Source organism: Cryptomeria japonica, chromosome 5, assembly GCF_030272615.1.
Source record: "Cryptomeria japonica chromosome 5, Sugi_1.0, whole genome shotgun sequence".
Classification (NCBI taxonomy): Eukaryota; Viridiplantae; Streptophyta; class Pinopsida; order Cupressales; family Cupressaceae; genus Cryptomeria; species Cryptomeria japonica.
The window spans coordinates 663,684,802-663,708,281 of record NC_081409.1 but is presented as its reverse complement, the minus strand read 5'-3'; the positions used below and the strand labels follow the sequence as shown (position 1 = coordinate 663,708,281).

At 35.8% G+C, this 23,480-nt stretch overlaps 1 protein-coding gene across 3 annotated transcripts in view; it reads left to right on the top strand.

Moving 5' to 3' along the window:
- Positions 1-23,480, top strand: part of LOC131036397 (uncharacterized) — a 160,025-nt gene that overhangs the window by 78,111 nt on the left and 58,434 nt on the right. For all 3 annotated transcript variants that reach the window (XM_057968281.2, XM_057968280.2, XM_059221579.1), the window contains 5 exons: positions 7,738-7,781; positions 8,079-8,249; positions 8,456-8,554; positions 20,050-20,118; positions 20,365-20,503. In XM_057968281.2, the coding sequence (XP_057824264.2) occupies positions 7,738-7,781; positions 8,079-8,249; positions 8,456-8,554; positions 20,050-20,118; positions 20,365-20,503 (522 nt within the window). The remainder of the gene's footprint in view (positions 1-7,737; positions 7,782-8,078; positions 8,250-8,455; positions 8,555-20,049; positions 20,119-20,364; positions 20,504-23,480) is intronic.

Here is a 23,480-nt window from a genome sequence, read left to right as displayed (position 1 = left end):
AGCAGTTTTAATTTATTATATATGTTTATAGATTTGTCCTTAATTTGGTAACTGAAATTAATCTGTAATAAATCTAGAAATCCATAGTAAATTTGTAGATGCGTTCACATTCATAAAGCAAAAGGATCACATTATATTACAGTAAATAACTTTAATAAATTTGTATTCTGTATATCTGGTGTGGTAACCATTAACTTCGTATAAAGATATTGAGAACTATGATTCGGATTAATAATAAAATGAAAAATGACAATAATACAGGCATTCCTTTGATTCAATCTGTCAAATAAGTAATGGTCTCAAACAATAAAATTTTGGATTGAATAATCAATTAATAACAGTAAACAGAAATATTAGCCTACATTTACAACGAACTTATTAATCTACACTTAAGTTGATATCATTCCAGGGAGGTACGGGATTTGTAGAGGGGAATACTGTCCACCCAAGTAGGCCACCTACTGAATCTTAATAAATGAGTAGGCCAGGAGGGCAGGTGACCACTTCTGGGCTTGGGTTTGACAGAATTAAGCCACCACTAACATCCAATGGCTCACTGGCCTAAGAAGATTAATTAATAATGAAATAAGGTATAGGGGATAAGACCCACACCATAACGAGTAGGCCACCCTGGTGGATGATTAATCTGCTGCCAGGGCCAAAAGAGCTTGATGACCGCTTTTGGGCTCAGAATGGGATGGTTGGGCAAACCTGGTCATACATTTGTTTCCAAATCATATAATAAAATGAATTATCTTCACCATCCTTTAACATATAATTGCGTAACTTCAAATATCTGTTGTGTAGGTAGTGATTCATGACTACAGGTGTCTTATAGGATTTAACAGAAAGGTTGCCTTTGGTAAGACATCTCTCTTTTTCTGATCTATTTTCCTGTTGTTAATACAGTTATACATATCTGTATATATATATTTAGTAGGGGACATTACAGCCTCCTCATTCTTTGGAGAAATTGTGACAAGCTGTGCAGAAGAAGCATCCGAGTTGGCATGCTGAGGGGCTACATCCCTATTCTTTGATGCTAGCTAAACTATCCCTGTAGCACTTGTCAAAGGCATCTTTGGAGTTTTTCTACCTGATCTGAATTTGACAGAGAATTCAATTAACAACAAAGGTAAGCGGACACCTGCAAGTATTGTTGCAAAAATGGACAATAGCATAACTTGTAGAAGAGTTGTTTGCATCCAAAAGTCTTATACAATTATTTGGAATGTGAGCAGTCTCCAGATTGTTATGAATACGAAATGAAGAGTTTTATGCTGACTAAAACAAAACAAAATTTTGAATAAAAAAAAAAAACTAGGAATTTTGATACCCCAACTTGGCGGGGTTATAACTCTTTGCTCGATGCTCGGAATTCGAAACCGCTTACACTGTTGGAAAGGTCTCCAAGACATCCAATTGGCTATTCAATTTAAAGGACCGACGAGACTTTCAACCCCAAATTTTGCTCCAAAGACTTCCGAAAATAAAATTTACTAGAATGTAGAAATTACCAAAAAATTAGATCTTCGGTTTTTCTCAGTTTTGTCACCTCCGGACTGCTTTGGATGACTCCCGACATGCTCTGAAGTCTGGACCATCCTCAGACGGCTCTGGATCACCACCACTCAAAGACAGCAACAATCTCGGGCAATGAAAAACAATATTTTATGGATGTTTGGAGTGATAGTTATGTTCAAAATGCGTTTTCTGTTTTTTTTTTTTTAAGGTTTCTTGTATGATTTAGATGGGCATTTTAGGGTTATTTTGATTTTAAAATATGCTTTTAAAATTTGTTTTTTTGTGGTGGAAAATGGCTGCCTACCCTTTGGATTTTCTCACTGCACTGCAGGGGTGCCTTGGGCACGTGTATAGCATACCAAGGATGCTTGGAACATGAAATGGGCAAATACCCTGGATATGACATATCAGGTCCAGTCTTGAACCTGTTTGGCTTGGCTAATGGGGGCTACCTGGTAACTTAGGTCAAAACGCTTGATTTGCAGTCATAATTCCTTAATTTGTAGGAAATAGCAAAAACAATAAGGATTGAAAGGAAAATAAAAAAAAACCTTATCACCCCTTGTTATCTGGTTCATCTTGCTTGCAGAACATAAATTTGGCAAATGTAACAATTTTATTTGGGTATTGTTGACGTGTTTTTTGTACACTATCAAACACAGAATAAAATACCCAAGGGTACCTTATCCTCTCTTGAGTAAAGCCTCTGAATGTTGAAGATATCGCGAAAAGGATCAATCAGGGTGACTTCAAGGTTCTTCGCTGTAGGATCTCTAAGTGTGGATAAGCTCTTTGTGGTATGATGTGATTTTGCTGGAATCACAAGGGGACTTACACTTGATGACTGAACTTCTGATTTGCTTTGAATATTGCTGGAACACAGGATTTTACTAGCTTTGACTTGGAAAAAAAGGGAAAAAGATGAGTACGAGGAAAGGATCTAATCCTAACACTAAGAATGTAGGAGCAATGAATGATCTTTGATGAAATTTTAACTAAGTCTTGTTTTGACATCCCAGGACCATCTCCACAAGGTTAGTGCGATCTTCGAAGGAAAGCTTTATGATGTTCAAATCATCACTGCAGGCATAGACACCATCAGGCTGATGCATATCAATGAAGAAGCGACAATTGAAGTTAAGCTTAAGTTGAATGATTCCAGTTGACTACACAAGGCAAGTCTGCAATCAACAAACTGCTAGTAGTATGGATATACGAATTTCACCATCAATCAAGCACATTTCTTGCACTCATCTAATAACACGAAATCAAATATGAGAAGTATAGAGACCATGCAAATTGTCGAATCGACCCATAAATTTCACCATTTCTTCAATGAAGTTACAAGTCTTTTACAACAACATCTTGGCAACAATCTTTGCCTTCTCTCTCTACTCTACTCTAATTGCTATTCTATCAACTAGCTAATCACCTTCTAACTACTCTCTATCTATCTTCTTTCTAACTGCTTCCAACTGCCTTTACAAAATGAAGAGTCGAGGCTTATATAGTGCCCACAATACAATTCGATGGCTGAGATCAATTTGAGATCAATGGCCAAGATTCAATAATGAAAACCCTAATTAGGGTTTGTTACAACCATTACATAACATTTAATGCTTGACCAATGATAAAATTATATCTTTAGGACACATGTCTTCTCTGGAAAATTCGACCAATAGATAGCTGGGGTAGGTACATAGAAGTTTGTGCCACCTTCCATGAGTTAGGTACATTGAATTTGGACATGCTGAGGTGGACCAATTCGACTGCAGAAGTGATGACTGGGATGCCACCTCGTCTGACACTTGGTTGATGCCAATTTGATGTTGCTGAGAAGCTAGCTTTAATTAACTCTTCTGCTTCTTCAACGAACCCTTGCTTTGATTTATTTTGTCTTTGATGTGCAGGATGATGATGTACCTCGCCTTGGAATGTTGGATTGGAAGAGGTTAGTATGATGATGCTTGACCGAAGAAGACCGTCCTGGTCGATGCTAGACTGGAGGAGGTCGCCCTTATCCTTGCTTGATCCTCCTTGATGATACTGAGCTGGAAGAGATCATTTTTGTCCTGGACCGGATCTTCTTTGATGAGAGCCTGCCGACTTGTAGATCCTCCGGGCTTTGGAATCGCCATCTTGATACCTACACAACATTTCACAATTAGTAATATATCTTGAAGTGTAGAAATTAAACTTAAAAGGAAGATGTAAGATTTTAATTAGGAAACTTCATGATAAATCTTGAGTTATCATTTCTTAATTAACCATGCAATACTTAGATTTTCCTAAACAAATGTCCAAAAATCAAACCTTAAACAAGGGTGTCAAGATGATTTCGCCATACCTCCTCTTGAGTATTAAACTCTAAGAAATGATGTAAAAGTAGATGAATTTCGCTAGGCAAAGTGTAGATCAAAGCCTTCTCTTGAACAAATTGCGCCTCCTCTAGCTTGGAAAAGAATAAACTCCACTAGCCTCTTCAAAAATCTGGAAATTCGCCTTCAAATACCTTCAAAAAATCTGGAAATTATCCTCCAATCTAGGAAGAAATTCACCTCTCCAATAGCCTTCAATATGAATTTCGCCCTCCTTAGTCTCCACACTTAGTAGAAATTCGCTCCACTCCAGCTAGATTTCGCTCCTTCAATTAGCTCTCCAAATTCGCACTTGAAAGGATGATTGAATGATTTGAATTGTGAAACAACACCTCCAATATATAGAGCGCTCACCTTCCACTTACCCATGAGGCCGACCTAGCAAATAAAAGGTGAAATAATAAATAAAACCTCAAAAGGAGTAGGCCGACTTGTCAAATAAAGGCAAAATAATGCCTTGTGCGCTCAACTTTTAATTTTTTTTTTAATAAAAATTAATTTTAAATGCCTTCACAATAAAAGTTTGATTTTTTAAGGCCTAAAATCAATTTATTAAATGCCAAAATGTCTTTTATTAAATGCCAATTTAATTTAATTTTTCCAAATATTTCGAATTTAGCAATTTGGCATCTAATGCAATTTGGAGGATATCAACGCTCAAATATGGTGAAAATAAAAAAAATGCTACCAACTTCGCCCTGGACCCTTGGCAAGGGTCAGGAGCGAACTTTCAATTTAGGCCTTGGATTCCTCATTTTCCTGTCCAAGACTTTATCTAGGCATTAAAATGGCATTTCTAATTGGAGTCTTGAGTTTAATTTCACTTGATCTCTAGGAGGGAAGTGCATTAGGACCCTTGGAAAGGGACAAGAGCGCCTTTTCACTTTTGCTCTTAATCCTTCACCTTTTATTTGTCAATTCTCGTTGTGGGGTAAGTAATGATCTCTTTCACTTGTTCCATGCATGCTCAACTTGCTTCCGCAAGGCAAAATAGGTGTTCTAAAGATTTTCGCCTTGGGCCTCTAGTGAAGGACAAGAGCGACTTTAGCAATTTAGGCTAGGATTATCAAATTTTGAAGTCAAATCTTTGTTCACCATGCTTTAGAAGACCTTTTCCATCTTTGCACAACCTTGCCTTAGCGTAATCTTGGAGGGAAGCTATTCGTTTTGCAAAAATCGCCCTGGACCTTCAGTGAGGGTCAGGAGCGATCTTGAGTCTTTTGCACAAATTCTTAATTACCTCAACTTCAAATTACCCTAAAGGCGTAGAACATCATTCTCCACTCCCTTTTGAGTGTTGGAAACAAAACGTTATCTCGAAATGCAAGGAAAGTGGGCACACTTAGAAATTTCGCCCTAGACCCTTGGTGAGGGACAGGAGCGAATTTGCAAATTGTCATCCAAATTCGTAATCCTAGTATCTCAATTCCACCTCAAGGCCTTTTAAACATCATTTCAAACTTGCGCCTTGGCTTAGATTTGTCCAAACTTGGAGAGAAGGGTTGGATATTAAGTTTTTCGCCTTGGTCCCTTAGAGAGGGACAGGAGCGATTTTGCAATTTCAAGCTTATCCATCTTTCGTTAGCCCTCCAAATTATCTTCAATGGGCAAAACACACCTTCTTCCATTCATTTCAATCACAAAACTTGTTTTGTCCTTGCAAGAAAATTGCATTTTTAGAAACTAGCTCCGGACCTTCAGTGAGGGTCAGGAGCGCTTTTGCAAATTTGAACAATTTCTCTCTCACCTTTCCCATTGAAATCACCTTGATAGGGAAGAACTTTCCTTGTTTCACGCTATGAATATACCTTCATGTCCAACAAGTGATAAAATAGTGTGTTCACAAGAAATTCGCCCTGGACCCTCAAAGAGGGTCAGGAGCGAATTTGTCCTTCCTAGGCAAAAATCCTTCATCTCTTGATCTTCAAACAAGTTTGGGGGCTTCATCATGCATATTTCACTACTCATCTGCCTTTGATACCTCAACTTGACCACAACAATGCTAAAGATGACCTTCATGAAGAATTTCGCCCTGGATCCTCAGTGAGGGTCAGGAGCGATTTTGCCTTGGTTGCTCAAAATTCAACAATTTTCATGCTTTCAAACCTTCAATTGTATCAAGTTACGTCCAATCTTCTCTCCGGGAGACCCTGCACAAAACAAGTTAGGCAAAATTAGCGAGAAATAAACTTGAACAACATTTTCGCCCTGGACCTTCAGCAACGGTCAGGAGCGAGATTTACAATCTAGGCTAAATTGCTCAATCCTTTAGTTTCAAACCACTTCACAGGGCAAGGTAAGATCATTTTCAAGGCCAGGAACAAGGTTTCAAATTCAAGCGAGTTGGCAAACGAAATCCACAATGAATTTCGCTCTGGACCCTTGGAGAGGGTCAGGAGCGAAATTCCCAATCTTGGCCAAAATTCATCATTTTCTTCAAGGTGTTCAATCAATTCCAAAGTCCAAACAAAATGCTTTGCAAATCAAAATTTGGTCAAATAAGACCAGGAATGAGTCCTAGGTTGATTTTCGCCTTGGACCCTCTGGAAGGGTCAGGGGCGAGATTCGCATTGGACCTCCTGAGAGGGTCAGGAGCGAAATTTGACTTTTTTGAACTCTCTGTCAGGATAATTTTATGGAATATAACATTTAAGTATAAGATTCCATATATACTTTCAGGATGTTTGAGAGTGGTTTCAGACCTCCAGGAGTTATATTGCAAAATCTAGTTTTTGGAGGTTTTTCAGTTTCCAGACTTAGCCAAATTTCAGGATCAGGACTTTCAGACTTGGCCAAATTTTAGGATCAGGACATCACTTATCAACTTGACCTAACTCAAGCAGAACCTGCTATCCAGGTGATCCCCTCGGCGACACTCAAAATGCAAAGGCTAACTAACAAAACCCTAAAAAACCTAAAGAACAAACCCTAGAAAGAAAAAAGCAGGGGTCCCCATTTGCAATGGGGCGATGTGTGAAATGGTCACAACAGGTATATAATTTCTTGTGTTATTTATCCCTGAGAAAGCATTAAGTTTAGTTATGGTGATACAAATTTGGAAAAAAGATCCGAATGTGTAAGATAAAATGCAAAAGATCATGCAAGGAATCATTCTTGTCCAGAATCTGAACTCGGTTCAAATAAGAGGCATTTCTATTTGAAAGGTATTTATCAAGAAAGATTTTGAGAGAATTGATCTCCTGTGCTTGTCATTATTCTTGTACTGAAGCCTTTTGGGCTTATCCATTGCTGCTTTTTAATGATCTTTTCCGGCCATTTTTGGGTTATTCTGGATGGTAAAAAGATTAATACATTTCTCCTTGAATTCTCCATTAGTACTTGCTTGGGAGGAAATATTACCATCAGCTTCAAAGGGAGAATGATATCTGTGTTTTGACTTTTGCATTTATCAAAGGATCCAATTAATAATTATTAGTGGTTGCAATCCCTTTATAAGTGTGGCTTCTTGTAAGTAATATGATAGAACATTTTTTTTCCATATAGAGCTCCATTATTGTATATTGAATGAATTTTTGTGTGTAGTCCTTACTGTTAGACAACTAGATTTAAATGCTATTAATTTTGAGTTTTACATTTGGAGGAGTTCTTGCACTATTGTCTTTAAGTTTTTTATTGCTGCTGCTGTGGTTTATTTGAGATTTAATTGTTTATTTATATTCTTTAAAGAAAAGTATGTTTCACTTATCCTTTGATAGTAGAATACATGAATCTTGTAAGTGAATGAATTATTATTGGCATGCAAACAGAAATAGCTTTTGCTAATTGTTTGGCCCAAAATCTGTTTGAAACTTAGCCATTTCTCTTTTCCTTGCAGATGGATATAACTCCATGCTTTGGGCTTGATTTCAAGATAGAAGATATCCAAGATACTGTTATCCACTGCCTTTTTTTGCTCTCTTTCATTTTTAGTAAAATTATTTAGGTGGTTGAATTTGTGCTTAAGTTAATACCTAGGATGCAGATGTGTGAAAGCCAAATGATTGTTGACATTTATTACCTTGATTTTGATGGTCTAGAAAGTATTAGTTTTTTGTTCAAATTTTAAGTTTATTTATTTTTCAGCTGTGAAGCATCCCAGATTAGCACAAGCTTTTTATGCTAACAAAATAAATCAAGGCTATAGTTCAATAAGTTGTTTGATTTGACAATCACACAAGTTCCACAAAAAATAAACTGGGAGGACAAAATAGTGAAGGGTTCAAATGACTGGATTTTGCAAACTGCTGTGTCTAAGCTCTTTGACGAGCGACCGATTTGGCCAAAACGCACCTTGCAGGAACGTTTGGCAGATGATGGCCTAAAGATTACATATGATCATCTGAAAAGGTCTTCCATTTGCCTCTTGCATTATGTATTTCTCATCTTTAATACTTGATGTATGAAGGGGAACTCAATAAGAAATCATATGAATTTTTTACATGTAATGCAATTTAATGTTTATTTTCCTTAAATATTTTCATATTGTTTTGTGGTTTTACTTTCTGTTTGGACTCGTACTTCAATAGGTATTACATTTCTTTCTTTCCATGCAGGCTTCTTTTTAGAACAGCATACTACTTTGGTTGTGGTCCATATCGCACTCTGTGGATTAGGAATGGTTATGATGCCAGAAAGGATCCAGAATCACGCATGTAATGGACTCAATTTCTCTTTCCTTTTTGCTGATTCTACACAATAATCTTGTTAAAAAATCATTAGAAAGTAGAATTGACAAAGCCTTGAATGTTCATTAATGAAATATTGTTCGGAAAGAATGTCCAATCAACTAGAATATGAAATAAGAAGAAATTGAGAAGAGAATACCTTGTGTAGACCCCGTATCATGTGACTTAGCATGGCAGGTTTAGTGGAATATCTTCTGCAACCATTGTGGTTCTTTAACATCTCATCTGTCATGGATGAATCGTTTCCTTTTACTAACTGTAGCAATATTTGTTGTAAAGATATTGAACCTTGAGATATAATATAAAGTAGTAACATAAAAAGGACATAATCAAAATTAATGGCAATTATGATAACATTAATAAACAGCATAAAGTATAGAATTAAAGTAACCTCACCTAGGCATCCAAAAAGCAAGTTCTAGTTTATATAATCAAAATAAATTGCAATTGTGATAAAATAAAATAAATAGCATAAAGTCTATAAATAAAATAACCTCATCAAGGCATACAAAAAGCAATTTCTAGTTTGTCGGGATAGTGCTGTGATCAGGAGTTGATCTGTGATGAGGATGGATGTTATCATAGTTACTACATTCAGACTCAGCACATACTTGGCAGGTTGGTTTTGGACTTGAACTCTGACTTGGTAAATTTTTTAAAATGATGAAATGTGGAGAATTATTAATGAATTAAAGGTTTTTTTAGACACTACAATCTAAATCATCTCTAAAGACAGAAAAAACTAATGAATTACAACCTACTTTGATCATATACACAGTTATATATCTATGTTTCCAAGTTTAGCTGAACCCTTCTGCTTTCTTGTACGGGTCCAGTTTCGTTATAAGTTCAGGGCTAGAACAGCCTAGTGTTCACCTAGGATGAATGATCCATAGGGAACCTAGGGTGTCCAATGTGGAACTTGGGTGAACCTAGCTAGACCCATGGGCGTCACGATACAAAAAGTGAAAAAAATCAATCTTTTAACATTTTTAAAAGACAAAAATTCCTAAATATCTAATTTGTCCTAAAGTTAGGACTCCTTAAGCTCTTTTGGCTCATTTCACAAACACAAGTGAGTAAAATAACATTTTTGCCTCCAAGCTGCAATTGTTGCTTTTTGAAAGTTGTAGCATTGATTTGTTTAAAAAAGAATATAGGGACAACTATATGAGAGTTTATTGTTATCTTTTATGGATAGGTGGTCAAGGGGTGAAAGTATGAGAAAAAGGGCAGAGTTATTAGAAGCTGCATAAAACTATACACAAAAATAATACGCTTATATTCTCTGCTTTTCATTCAATACAAATTACATATTTATAGGATTTTTTAGAGTCTATATTATAGGGAACAACTCCTCTAAGTATATGACTTGTTTTAACAACTCAAACAAACACACGATCGTACATCAATGTAATTCTATATTATCCTATACATGTCTAACAAATTTATCAAATACTCTAATATTCCTAACACCCAGAATAAATACATGAGTTGTTAGTACAACTCACTTTAGCTCATTCATTCTCACAATATTAACCGATGTGGACACTAGCTCCTAGCATCCCTCATTAGTGCAAACATGGGGAGAAAGTACATCACATGAAGTAGAAACAGAATGGTATGGCTAAGCAGACTTTTAGGTCTGCATATTGCTATCTGGATCTTGTTGCACATGATCAGCTACATACAAGAACTTATCTCGCTTTCACTCCCAATGAACTAATCACTGATCGGCCATACTTCCACGAAGTCTACTAGTCAAAGGATCTCTAGAGCCAACTGGTCTCCTTTACAACTGTTTACAACATCATTGATGTTCATTTTCTCCTTTCAAACTTTAGCAAGGGAATGTTTTTCTGTGTTCTCAATTTTAGCCATTATTGTTGATTGTCAACACTCGATCTTTAATAGCATAGGAAGTTGCTAGTGCCAGTGGAAGTTACCCTTGACTTTAGTCAATTTGGCACAAGTTGTTTTCTCACAAATAATTTTGCAACCTTGTTGCTAGTGATTGAGGAGAGGTTCTTGAATGTCCTCCAATCTCATGTGCCTTTGTCTTGCAGTTGATTAGCTACTTAGCAAATTTGACTTTGAAGCTCAATTTTATAATTTCCGCTCACAAGATGGACGTTACATACAAGCGATAGTATATCCACTTATAATTGTGGAATTTTTTATTTTTTATAATTTTTTTGACACTGTCACATTTTGACACAACAATTAAGTGTTGACTTGGTGGTCAGCACCTCCTTCGGGGTTTGTGACATGGCTTAACTGCCTCCCGTGGATCTGGGTAAGTCTGGCATTTGTAGTGGGTGTTGATAGCTCGAGCTTTTGGCGCAACCACACACATACCAACAATTAGTATCAGAGCCTTGGGTCACAGGTTCGTATCTCGGGAGGTGTCCTTCATTTCGTCGGTGCGGAACCCTCAGTCAGTGTTGAGGGGGAGATTGTTGACTTGGTGGTCAGCGCCTCCTTCGGGGTTCGCGACATGGCTTAGCTGCCTTCCATGGATCTGGGTAAGTTTGGCGTTTGTAGCGGGCGTTGATAGCTTGAGCTTTTGGCGCAACAACAAACATACCAACATAAGTACTTGTGAAAATGGACCTAATTCAAAATAACACAACTTGACTTTTAGACTTTGACAAAGTATCTCATTATGAACAATATCTGATCCCTCCTTAATCAAAATAAAGTCAAAGATGTCGGGTTCCACAGATAATGCACGTTGATTATAATACTTTTAACACGTTGACTTTTTTGAACTATCACTATGTAAGCAATTAAATTTATAAAACCAAAAACTAACAGACCCAACAACAATACCAAGAAAATTACAACACAATGAAGAAGTGTCTACTTGAGACATTGTATACCCAAAAGATCCAAAACATAATGCACCATATCCATTACAAACAAAAATTATATCTGATTTGAATCTTGAGTAGCTAGTATAAAAACTTCTCTAAAAAAACAGACATAGCTTGATCACCAGCACTTCCAAAGTTTGCATGTTTGTCCACTTAATGGTTTTGCACGTCCAATTGAACCTGTAGAAAACAGCTTGCACATTTGAAAAGAGATGCTATTTCTTTTACACGAAAAGTTAGCTTCATATCATAGCTGCTTTGATGAAATGGATCTTAAATAAGTGCACCATGAATTCTTCTATGCTCTATTTTTTATTGCAGCATGTGAACCAACCAAAGATGCATAAGGTTGTGCTACCAAATATGCTCAGGAAATGTAGATTAGTGATGAAACAAATCTTGGGTATCGGCTAGTGCAAGGATGGGACCAAGATGTAGACATTGAAAGCCTAGAATGACATGATTGTTAAACTCACCAACTTTATCCTTAATAGCATTGTAATTCCTTTGGCATCTTTATGCTGCAAGTTCTGAATATGGATAAATGCACCAGCGTGGAGATCAACATTCTGAAATCATATTCATGTCCTCCATTTTCATACAAAAGTGGTATGCAGAATATATTCAAATGATTTCTGGGTTTTGTTCTCCTCTATTTAAGTTTGACAAATCATTTTGACTGTTTATTTTTTGTTTAGTATTGAGAGAGATATCATGATTTTATTGAACAGGTTAGTAAAGGAGTGCAAGGAGCAAGAAACTGTTATGAGGTCCTCTTTTATGTACATCACCTTATGGTCGATGAGTGACAGTCCCATGAGGCCAAGGGGGTGCAAGGTGTGGCCCGCCCTTGGGCTTAGAGGGGAAGGATGCTCTAGACACCCTATTGTGACTTCCCACCAAACTCAACAAGGGATCTCAATGATATACGGACAAACCAGGTGGCACAAGTAGGGAGAGCAAGTACAAGTGTCTTCACTAGGTACACCTCATGAAGGATGGATGGTGGAAGGGCACATGAGGCGAAGAGGGATGGTATATTTGCTCTTGGGCCTAGGGTGGAGAGCTGCTTTGGGGGACCTATCATGTCCCCTTATTTGGGCCGTTATGGTTGAACCCAAACAATAAATTATAGATATTATATGATTAAGATGTTTGTGAATATGTCTTGTCTAACCTTAATACTAATTGCTATTATGTATTGTGTTCTTTCAATGATTGTCTAACATGATTGCAGACTTCAACCAAGAGCTATCTTGCTTCATATTTTTTGGGTAAAGGTTATAAATCTAACTATATTATGTTCTCTGCTTTATTGGAATTTTGAATTTAGGGCAAAATGCATAGTAATCCAAAAAGGGGACATTACAAAAAATGACATCAGCAAGATTGAGGGTCACTTGCCCATTGATGATGTAATCATCATGTATGATGATGTCAGCATTGTACAGGTTGTAGACAAATGTAAGTGAACCGGATGAATGCACCATTTAAAAGGTCCAGTTCAATAAGTAATGAAACTTCCACAAAAAGGGCAAAGATGAATTAATTGCTAGGTATGGAATATAGAGTTTTATCAACTGAGAATAACTACTTAATAAAGTTTAAAATCTTGTTTGGATGGATTCTAGACCTCTGCAAGTTGATGTATTGATGATATTAGCAATATACGAATTGCAAGATTCCTCAATTGAACTAGATCTCATTGGATTGGGAGAATTTGCAATTGAACTAGATTTATAAACAAATTACAATATTCTTGTTTAGATGAACACTAGACTCCCGCAAGGGGATTTCTATCTGCAGTAGACATTTGTGGACTTCCAACAGCTATTTGGATATGCCAAATTTTCAACGATTTAGTTGTAGTAACTATGAGATGTTGTAACAATTTTTCTTGAGAAGCTCAAAAGTATAAAAGAAAGGTATTGTAACTATTTGGAGAGCAATTAGTGGGAAAGAATTGAAGTGGGTAAATTCTTGAGGGTTTTGTGTGCATAAAGTTTCCCAATTGTGAATGCTTGAATCCATGTTGTAGCTGTAAAAGAAGGGCATGCAGAAAATGACAACTTTGTAATTATAGAGAGGATAATGTTTATTTTGTAAGGTTTTGGAAACCCCTAGTGTAGTAGTTTGATGATGTTGTAATGAATTTATAGAAAGAATAAAGCATGTTGTTGAGTTTGTTTGTTGGGAGCGTGTTTAGGCTGTAAGGTTAGGTAGTTTGATAAGACACCCCAACCTCTACTTCATAAAGTGACAAGCTGTTGTATATTCTTTGTGCAAGGAATGGTGAAGCCATTTGTTACCATGATGTTAAATCCTTTAAAGTCCTTTTGTAAGAATCCTTGTCCTTTCTGAACTTATTTTTTCAGTTTGTGTGGTTTGACATTTTGTCAAACACTTGGCATGTTTTCTTCTTAGGATTGATTTCTGAGTTTTGATTGTATTTGATGTATGTTTATAATGCCACACATAGAAGAACATACAAAATCGATAACATAGAGTGCATAAACCAAAACAACAATTTATTACTATCAAGTTCACTTTATTATCATCATATCAGATCTGAGTACAATGCTTATCAGGTCTGTTACAGTAATTTTCAGACATATAAAACCTATAGAAATGTATCAACAACATGCAAATGCATTACAAGATATCATCAACATACCCAAAGTTCAATATGTCCTTTAGGCACAATTTGATGACATGAATGGCTGAAGATAATGTCTGAAACTCCTTATGTAGGTCATATTTTCTGCCCTTTGTCTGAAGATTATGACAGCTAAAAACAATCCCAAACTCCTCCAAAGATATGTGTCGAAGTGTAATGTTCCCTATCTATAGGCTGTCAATTCTCAAAGGGAAACATACATTACTAGCTACTATGTTATGGTAATTATGAATTAATGATTAGGGTTGCTCATGGTATAGTTAGGCATTGTCCTTATTCAGGCCTAATCTTAATCCCCTTCTAATTTATAATCCTGGATGGGAAATTTGTTTGTCTAGGGCACGACAATACCATCTCCCCTAATGCAGCCCAGATTACTGGAATCTCAGTCCATTCACGCTTGGGGCTTGCAGCCCAGATTTCAGGATCATGAGTTCTTTCACCCTTGGGGCTCATCTATCGTGAGATGGTTTTACTCCACCTCTCTCTAACAGCTCACACCACTCGTCGGGAAAAAGAATCAGAACTGGTTAAGAGCTTGGGACTGTAAATATGTCAATATCTCGCTGGGAGTACACTAACTTCTAATGTATATGAAATAAATTTTGGCAGTAATAAATATTGCAGTCTATATTAATATTACTATTAAATTCTGCATAAAAGCATTATCAGGATTCATATATTAAGCATACTTATTAAGCACATCCCCATGTATACCACCAAGAACAAGGATGTTACTGCCTGTAACTTAATAACAGTTCTGATCTGATCTGATCTAATCAATAATGATGTTCACTGGATGCTTTGATTCCTTTCCTTTATATCTCTTAATGTGAGGGAGAGGTCAGACCTCTTCATCCCGTATGCTCTTTAGCAAGAGACACACCCTTTCCACCATTAGCACCCTTTGAAAGAGCAACTCTTCATTATATCTGCCCTTTGAAAGGGACACAACGTTTCATGATCAGATCTGAACTTATTATTTAAGTCAGATCTGCACTTTTGATTCCCAAATCATCCCCCCCTCAAATGAGGTTCTCTTCTCTCTTTTATATCCCATGTTTGAGGGAGTCACAACTTTTCATTCCATGTCTTTTGACATTTCATTAATTTAATTAAATTTTAATTATATTCTTTTATGTTTTAATTTAATTTTAATTTTTACTCTTTGTATTTTAATATTATTATTATTTATTATTAAATTATATTACAAGGTGGGAACATTACACCAAGCCTAGGAATAGGGCACTGAAACCCTAGATGCAAGATGTGTCAATGAAATGCAAAGTAGATCATCAAAATTTTATGGACAAAAAACTGATGTCACTGTAGAAACACTGTTCACGACACTGTTCATGCACTGTAGCACCCAACAATGTCCAACATTCAGCTCAACGAGTTTGGCGTCCAAACTCCTTCACAATATTCAAACCCTAGCAAAATGAATAGTAGAAATAGATACCTACATTTCCAAAAATGTGAAACACAAGTGAGATACCTAAATGATATCTCCAACTGACGATGGGTTTCTGTCCACTGCGTCCAAGCTCGAGGGTTTCCGTCCTCAAACTTGTTGAAAGCCAAAGCTCCCAAATTCTCCAAGAGAAAATAATAAACCAAGCATAACCAAGCATGCTGAAAATGAACTCTTAAGAGTCTTTTATAACTTTCTTGGGAGAGCTCACACACTTTCCAACCAATGTAGGATAAATAGATATACTTTTTTTTTAATATTCAAGTCTCCCAGTACTTTAGTGAAAGGGAACTTTTAATTTTAAAATAACTTTTTCCTTTTTGTTCCCACATTAATAAAATTAATTATTTAATTTAACTTTATAACTTAACTTTATTGTTAAATAAATTAATAATCATTAAATCTCTTGTCAAAATCAACACTATCATCAATGGGATATTATTCATGAGTTTTTTGTTGATCCAACCTTGGTCCAGCTGACTTACTATATATAGTAAGTATCTCAAAAACACACCAAAACACTTCAGTATCGCTTGCAACTGAAACTATCTAGGCCAAATATCCTCAAGATCCCTTAAATGTCCAAGTTAGCCTACGAGACTATGAAGAAATAGGCTAACAACAACGTCATACAATATGTGCTAGAAAAGGGACATTATAGTCCGCCCTTCCCAAAATTGCTTGTCCTCAAGCAATTCCAATGCAGCCCCAAGATCACTATGTTGAATCAAATTGAAACCGAGTATGATCCCAGGGTCCCAAGTCAACCTAGGAGATCTAAAGTACCAACCACTATAAGTACTGCCTTGTTGGATGCCAACACAAGAGACCCCTTGATAACAACTAGTAAGTAGAGCAATCAAATACTGCACCATCTCTGTCAACTCCTTAGGAAACTGCTCTCCAAAAAAACTAAACTGGAACACCATGGGAGTAAACCACAGTAAGCTAACATTGGCTTCTTCATCCTCAACTGTTGAACTGCAAACCCAAGTTATCCTAGGGTTCCAAATCAGCCTAAAAAAGGAACCACCATGCTGACGTTGCGCCACTCTAATATAATCATAAACTGAAACTCTGCTATCATGTGCAAGCCTGTCACCCATGTATGTACCTTAATCTCTTATGTCATTAAGCATACTCAGCATGAAATGGGGAACTCTAGGTATTTGCTTATTAGATCTTCTTTACGGGTCTAACGACGAGTGGAAAGAATGCCCAGTGTAGTTTTCAACATATCTCCAAATGTAATCACACACATCTCTTCACAATTTTCAGCAGCAACAAGTTTGAAAATCTGATTTATACTCACTTCCCAAATGCCTTTGCTTTGATGGACTAGCAGATTCTTGTCAACATCCAATTCCCAAGTGCTATAGAGATCATTATGTGCACTCAAATCCATACAGCCAGTTGTTATCATCATTGCATGCTCTGAAAATTCAATGACTAGCGTCATAGGAGAACTTTTTAGATGATTTAGAGCAAATGAGGCTTTTCCTTTCGACTTAGAGGACATAGTTATGTGGTGTGGCGCAAATTTTGGAACTTACTCAGCTAATATTTGTTACTAGTTGATGATGAAACATGTGAATGATCTGGATTGGAGGTACGATTTGTGTTGGCATAGCACAATATTGCCAAAGGCAGTGGCATTCTTGTGGATGGTACTACATGGTTGCATCCTAACAGATTAGAGGTTGCAAAAAATTGGAATAGAAGGTTCCAGTTGGTGTGTGATGTGGAAGAAGGAAGAGAGAGTTGCAACCATTTATTGTTTGAATGCGCCTTTGCACAAGACTATTGGAATTGGCTAAAAAGGATTCTGGGATGGCAGGGCTCTTGCAATGCCTCTTTGGTCTCCTTTCTCTTAGGCTGGCCAAGACATAAAAAGGGTGACTAGTGGGGTAGCGTTTGGATTATCTCCTTGTCATTATTGGTATGGAATTTGTGGCTCGGAAGAAATCGAAGGATCTTTGACAGAGTAGAGAAGCTAGCAACAAAAGTTACAAAGAAGATCAAAAGAAGCATGGTAGAGATTCTTAAGGTTAATAGTGGACAAAATCAAAAGGTCTACTACTAATGGCAGGACCATAGTAGAATTTGTGTGCTCCTTGCTGGTTGTGGCGGGGGCTTTGTATTCTATTAGAATGTGAATTGTGTTTTCATGGTTTGGGTCCATAATCGTTTGAGGTCTTCTACTGTGGTGGATGGGCAACACCCACACTGGGTTCATATTTGAACCATTTTTGCAATGTAATCTTCATTTTCAAGATTTTTAACAAAGGGAGCCACTCCCTACAATGGCGCTTACCCAATTATATATATGTATATTAACATATTTTATAGTTTGCAAATATATGTAAAAATATAAACATTTACAATTTTCAAAATCTATAAAAAATTGGAATTAAAAAATTCATATAAATTTTTAATTCATGACAATTTAGTGCGTAATATTTGGTTAGGCTAAGGAATATTTCCATTTCTCTCCTTGGCTAATAAGAGAAAGTCCCACATCGATTCCATTTTTATTATGGTAAGTTGGGGTGTAGGGATGGGGAATGTGTTGGATCCCACAGTATCTCCAAGTCCATAATCTGCTTATTGTAGAGCCAAGAAAAGGAAATGGGAAATCTCGTCTTTGTGTTTTGTTGATGCCAAGTTTGTTGCATAGAACAATATTGGAAACCTTGATTGCAATTAAAATGTATCAAAAAATGTTGAAAATGACAATGCACAATTTAAAGGCGATTTTAATGTGTGTAGATAGGAAGAAGTCGGTCAATAAAGCTTGATTACAATTTTTAAAGAAGATGCAATTTCGTTAAAAGAAAATTGTAAGTAGTGGCATTTTGCGGTTGTTGCAATTAATTCATCGTTTTTGGGAATTTCTGTTTCTTTGCTTTGTTCCTTCTATGGTTTACCCGTTTTAGGGGTGTCTTTTGTTACATTGTATTGCTTAGTTGAGTTCATATATATGTTTCGTCGTTTTTTTGTGTGTTGTCTTTTGGAGATGCTAAAGAAACTCTCATTGCACACAATGCTTATTCTAGGTTTTTTGGAATATGATAGCTATGAATGGAAATTTTAAATTAAATTATATTTTATATATCATTTCATTTTTAATGGGTCAACTCTAAATGTATTGAAAATATAGGAAATTGCGTGATTGTTAGTATGAGGTGTATTTATTGTCATCCTAATGCATAGGTTGCACATCAGGAAATAAAGTGCATGATATTCTATTTCTTTTTAGTAAGAATTGGATGGGATATAGATATACACGTTTTAGAGTGAGATCCTACTTGCCTTGTGGGATTTTCTATTCATTCTTTTGGGTAAGAAGAATGCAGTTATATGTCTTGTATAAAGATGATTCTTTTAAAAGTACACGTAATATTTTTGTTTGAAGGAAAAATTAGTAGATCATGACATTCATTGAGCATGTGGAATAATTGATTATTGGTGGAAAAGATGTAGTAGTGTATACATACTGAATTTATAGAATACTAATTATATGTTACATTTCCAAAGTCTGTTTTAGTGGATACTTGTGGTTACAAAGTCTAATGGAAGAAGTGAAAATTCTGAACAAGGCTTTTTCTTCTATGGATAATCAAATTGTAATAGTAGCAAGTGTAATGGGTATGCTTTTCAGGCTTTTTTTTAATGGGAACACCTGAATTAAATAGATATTCACATCTCTGCCCTTTCTTAAGCAGATTATAACATGAAAAGTAAGGAAACATTTAAAGTCCATAGTTACAAGACTCTGCGAGTCTTGGCAAGACTCGGCGAGTCCCGAGGCGAGTCGCCTCTGCCGAGGCCAGGCGACCCTGGACTCAGACTCAGCTGAGTCTGGCCGGGTCTTGGCAGACTTGGCAGACTCGCTGAGTCAAGAGCCCTGGACTCTGCCGCTCAGCAAGGTTAAAAAAAGCCAAAATTTGTTAATAATTTATAGTTTACAAAATATAGGGTTAGAATATGTCAGCTGCCCCTGGACCTTGCAAGGGGCGCTGCCCCCAAACCCCCATTGAATAATTTGGGGGGAAACTACGCTGATAAAAGTGGGGAAAAATTTAATCTCCGGGTCTGATTGGGCTCCATATAACAACAAATTCTGGACCAATAACAACTCTTGGATTTGAACCTTGGTGGATGTCATAATCAATAAGCATATCATCATTCTCACCCATCGTGCACAACCAATCGAGCTACAACCTTTTTGTTGCTTCTCAGTTTCGCAAATAATGTTTGTTCATTATTATCTATAGTTTTTATGTTGAATGTGCATAACATGTTTAGGGTATTTGAAAAAAGATCAAGTTTAAAAGGTTTATAGTTAATACAGTGTTCTATACTCAATAGCTTTTGTTTGAACTTCATTTTTCTGCTAGTTTGATATGACTGATTTGTGCGATTGGTTGAGCAGATATCAGAGGGTTGATTTTCGTATCCCAAAGCCCTTAAGGGACTCTATAAATGCAAATTCAAAAGAAGGGTAAGCTTCATTGGACTTTTTACTTATTGACTCTACAGTGTTTTTGTGCATTTCTTTAACTAACATTTTGAATTTCTTGTAGTTTCTAGAATAACGGCAAATGGGTGCATTAATTTAATCTTTAAATAAACACCAGTTTTCTTTTCTTAAGTCTCTTTCAACAAATAAGACAGTATATAAAGTCAAATTTCACCTCATGTTTTATTAAGAGCGTAACTGATGGTTCAAACTTGTTCTGTATGATAGTGAGAAGGTTTTATGGAAAGATATATGTGCCTTCAGAGTTGTTCCCCATAAAAAGTTCTCTTCTCTTCAGCTGTACGACTTGCAAGATGATTATATTCAAGAACAAATCAGGAAGCCTCCAGAACGGACAACTTGCAGAGTAAATTTCTGACTGGATCAAATGTGAAACAAACAAAATATGTATTTATAGGTTCACTTGTAAATAAGTGTAAAATTTTTGACTGTTAAACATTTGCATTAAAGAAACATAGAGATGAAGAATTGAATATAATTTAGCGTTCAAAAGTATAAGTAAGGACTTTGCAATTTAAATTTTTTATTTGTTTCATCAACTGTTTTTAAAGGTAATTCTTTCAGGCTATATCTTGCGTTTTATTAGCTCTACATTTCTTATTTGCTTGTCACTTTTGCCAGTTTCTATATGGATCCATGGTTGGTAGCCTCATCTGATTGTAAAATTGCTCTGAATTGGAAAATAGTTCTTGATATATTTCCAGATTAAATGTGTAACAGTATTTTACATAATCCTAGGCCTAATAGTAGAATATTTTATATTTTGTATTTTCTATATAGACTAGAAGCTGAACGGTCATCTAGAAGAAGAATTGGAGAATCATTTTCATATTGATAGTTATGTACATTGTATTGCATTTTTATCAATGGATGAATGGTAAGCATTTCTTTGAATACCTTGCTTCTTTTCCAATCCCTGTTCATTTTCGCATTTACATTCCTGAGCTTAATATTGGTATCATAGCAGGTTATTCATCCTCCATTTTTTCTTCAATTTCAAGTGAAATGTTCCCTAAATCCCTATTCATGTTTTATGTGTAATACAGTTTGTGGATGTTGTTATTATTACATTTTTGAGTCAATTAAAATTACATTGTAGGACAACTTATTATATGAGCCAAAAAATGAAACAATGAAGTCTATTATGTAGGAACAACCTCCCAACAATGTATAACCTACGTGAAGCAACTTACAACAAGATCAAGTGAAGTTCACACTTGAGAATAGGAATTATTCAAAACTCAAAAGAATGAGTGCACCTAGTGATAAGGGGCAAATTTGAACATAGTGCATGTTCAAACCATAAGTTGTAGGGAAAAGTGCACGTGTAAGTCTTAGGGGCATGTCTGTTAAAGAGAAAATTGTTTTGAAAACAAGGTTTAACTTTAGACTACCACACTATCAGGGGTTCACTTGATCATAAGGGGCAAACCTAAAGGCTAAGTTGTAGTTAAAAGTGCACGTGTAATTGTTAGGGGAGTGCCTCATAAAGAGAAACATGAAGCATTGTTTACAAGTGTTTAGGTGCACACTCACTAAAGAGAAATTCCAGGTGAAGCATGAAGTATTGTTTGTAGGTGTGCACCTGGCTTGCAAACACACACGTTGCTAGGGGAAGAACCAAGTGAAATGTATTTTGTTAGGAAGTGCTAGAAAGATGCACCTAAAGGATGTTTTGAAGTTTGCATGTGAAAACAAATGCATGTCTGAGCATGATGATAGAATGACGTCAAGCTATAGGTGCACACTTGGGCTACTGGGAAGTGCCCTATCAAAAAGAAATAAAATTGAAATTTGTCTATGTTGAGATCAGAGTATGCACCTTACAAGGTAAGGTGTAGGATAAAATTTATGTTACCTAGCCTGTAAGCATGCGCCTTTGTAATAGAGAAATCAGAATTGCGATTTTTATGCTGAGGTGCATTTTCCTGTTACAAATGTGCATATTTTGTATTGGGTTGAAAACAGCGCAATTTTCATGGTGAGGAGTTTTCGGAATTGCAGATATGAGTTAGGTTTTATGTAGGGAAAACAAAGAAAAGATTGTTGATATTCAAACCATCAAGTGGATTGTCAGAGGTTTAGAGTTTTAGAGAATTCTACCATGATCAACACAGAAAAGAGCTTCATTAAAATTAGTTACAGCTATCTATCCAAAAGTCTAGTTTTAGCCCTCACTATTTTCATGGAAAAAACATATTTTGCGTTCTGCTATTTTATTCTCTCCTCTAATTTTAATGTTTTCTATTTTTAGTGAAGAGTCAGGTATTATAGATCATCTATCTTTAGATCTCTTGTAATGCAAGAGTTGTGAGTTCTAAGTAGGAATTTGTAATAATTTGCACCATCAATCTAATTAGCAGTCGCATGGTTCTCGATTTAGTTTTAGTGGATAAGATTTGATGATAAAACCTGCATTGCATGCAAGTAGTTAGTAGGTAGAGAAGTATTTATTTTGATTCAATAGCTTTATAAACATTATAAATAAATGCTATTTTGCACATATTTCTAATAATAATTCCCACACCTACTTATTGTTGAAATTGCTCTTCACCAAATATTCAAGATTGTTATTCTAGAATTTGTTATTCATTTTATATACATATTTTTGTGCAAAATTACTATTTAAGTGTTTTGGTTTATGTTTTATTGTACTCTAATGAGTTGAAACCTAACAATTATTGAAAGCTTTATATTGCTATAGGTGTTAGGTTGGTCTCTTGTAGCTTTGAGTGCAATTGTCATTTTTAGCTTATAAAGTCTGTTGTATATGTTTGAGCCTCTCGAATACTTGTGTACTTGTATTTTTTAGTCTTCACTTTTTGTTGAATGTTGCAAGCATGTAGTCTTATAATTTATTTTCCGTCAAAAATTATAGAAGCCATTCACCCTGAGTTAAAGAGCATCTCAGCTTTTTGCTCTTAACTGAATCCAAAAAGACAATTTTATTTAGCATGATCATGAATCACTTAAGAGTTTTACTTTTAAGATTGCAAACAAGCAAGTACATATTGTGAAAATTATGTTAACTTTTGTTTGTAGAGAGGACACCAATTCCTTTTTGTGTTGCATTGAAAGGTGTGAATTAAAACACTAACAAATTCAGTGTCAAATGTCAATTCAATACACAATAATGATCAATTGTCTTCATCTTACTCTCTATTGTGAGAATCAATGCATTGCCACTTTGACTATCTGAATCATGTGTAGAAGCTGCTTCATCCTGTAAAGAAACTATGCCAAGTTGTGCAATAGAAGCATTTGTGTTTGGACATTTAGGGGCTACTTTCCAATTTCTTTATGCAAGATAAAATATCTCTTTA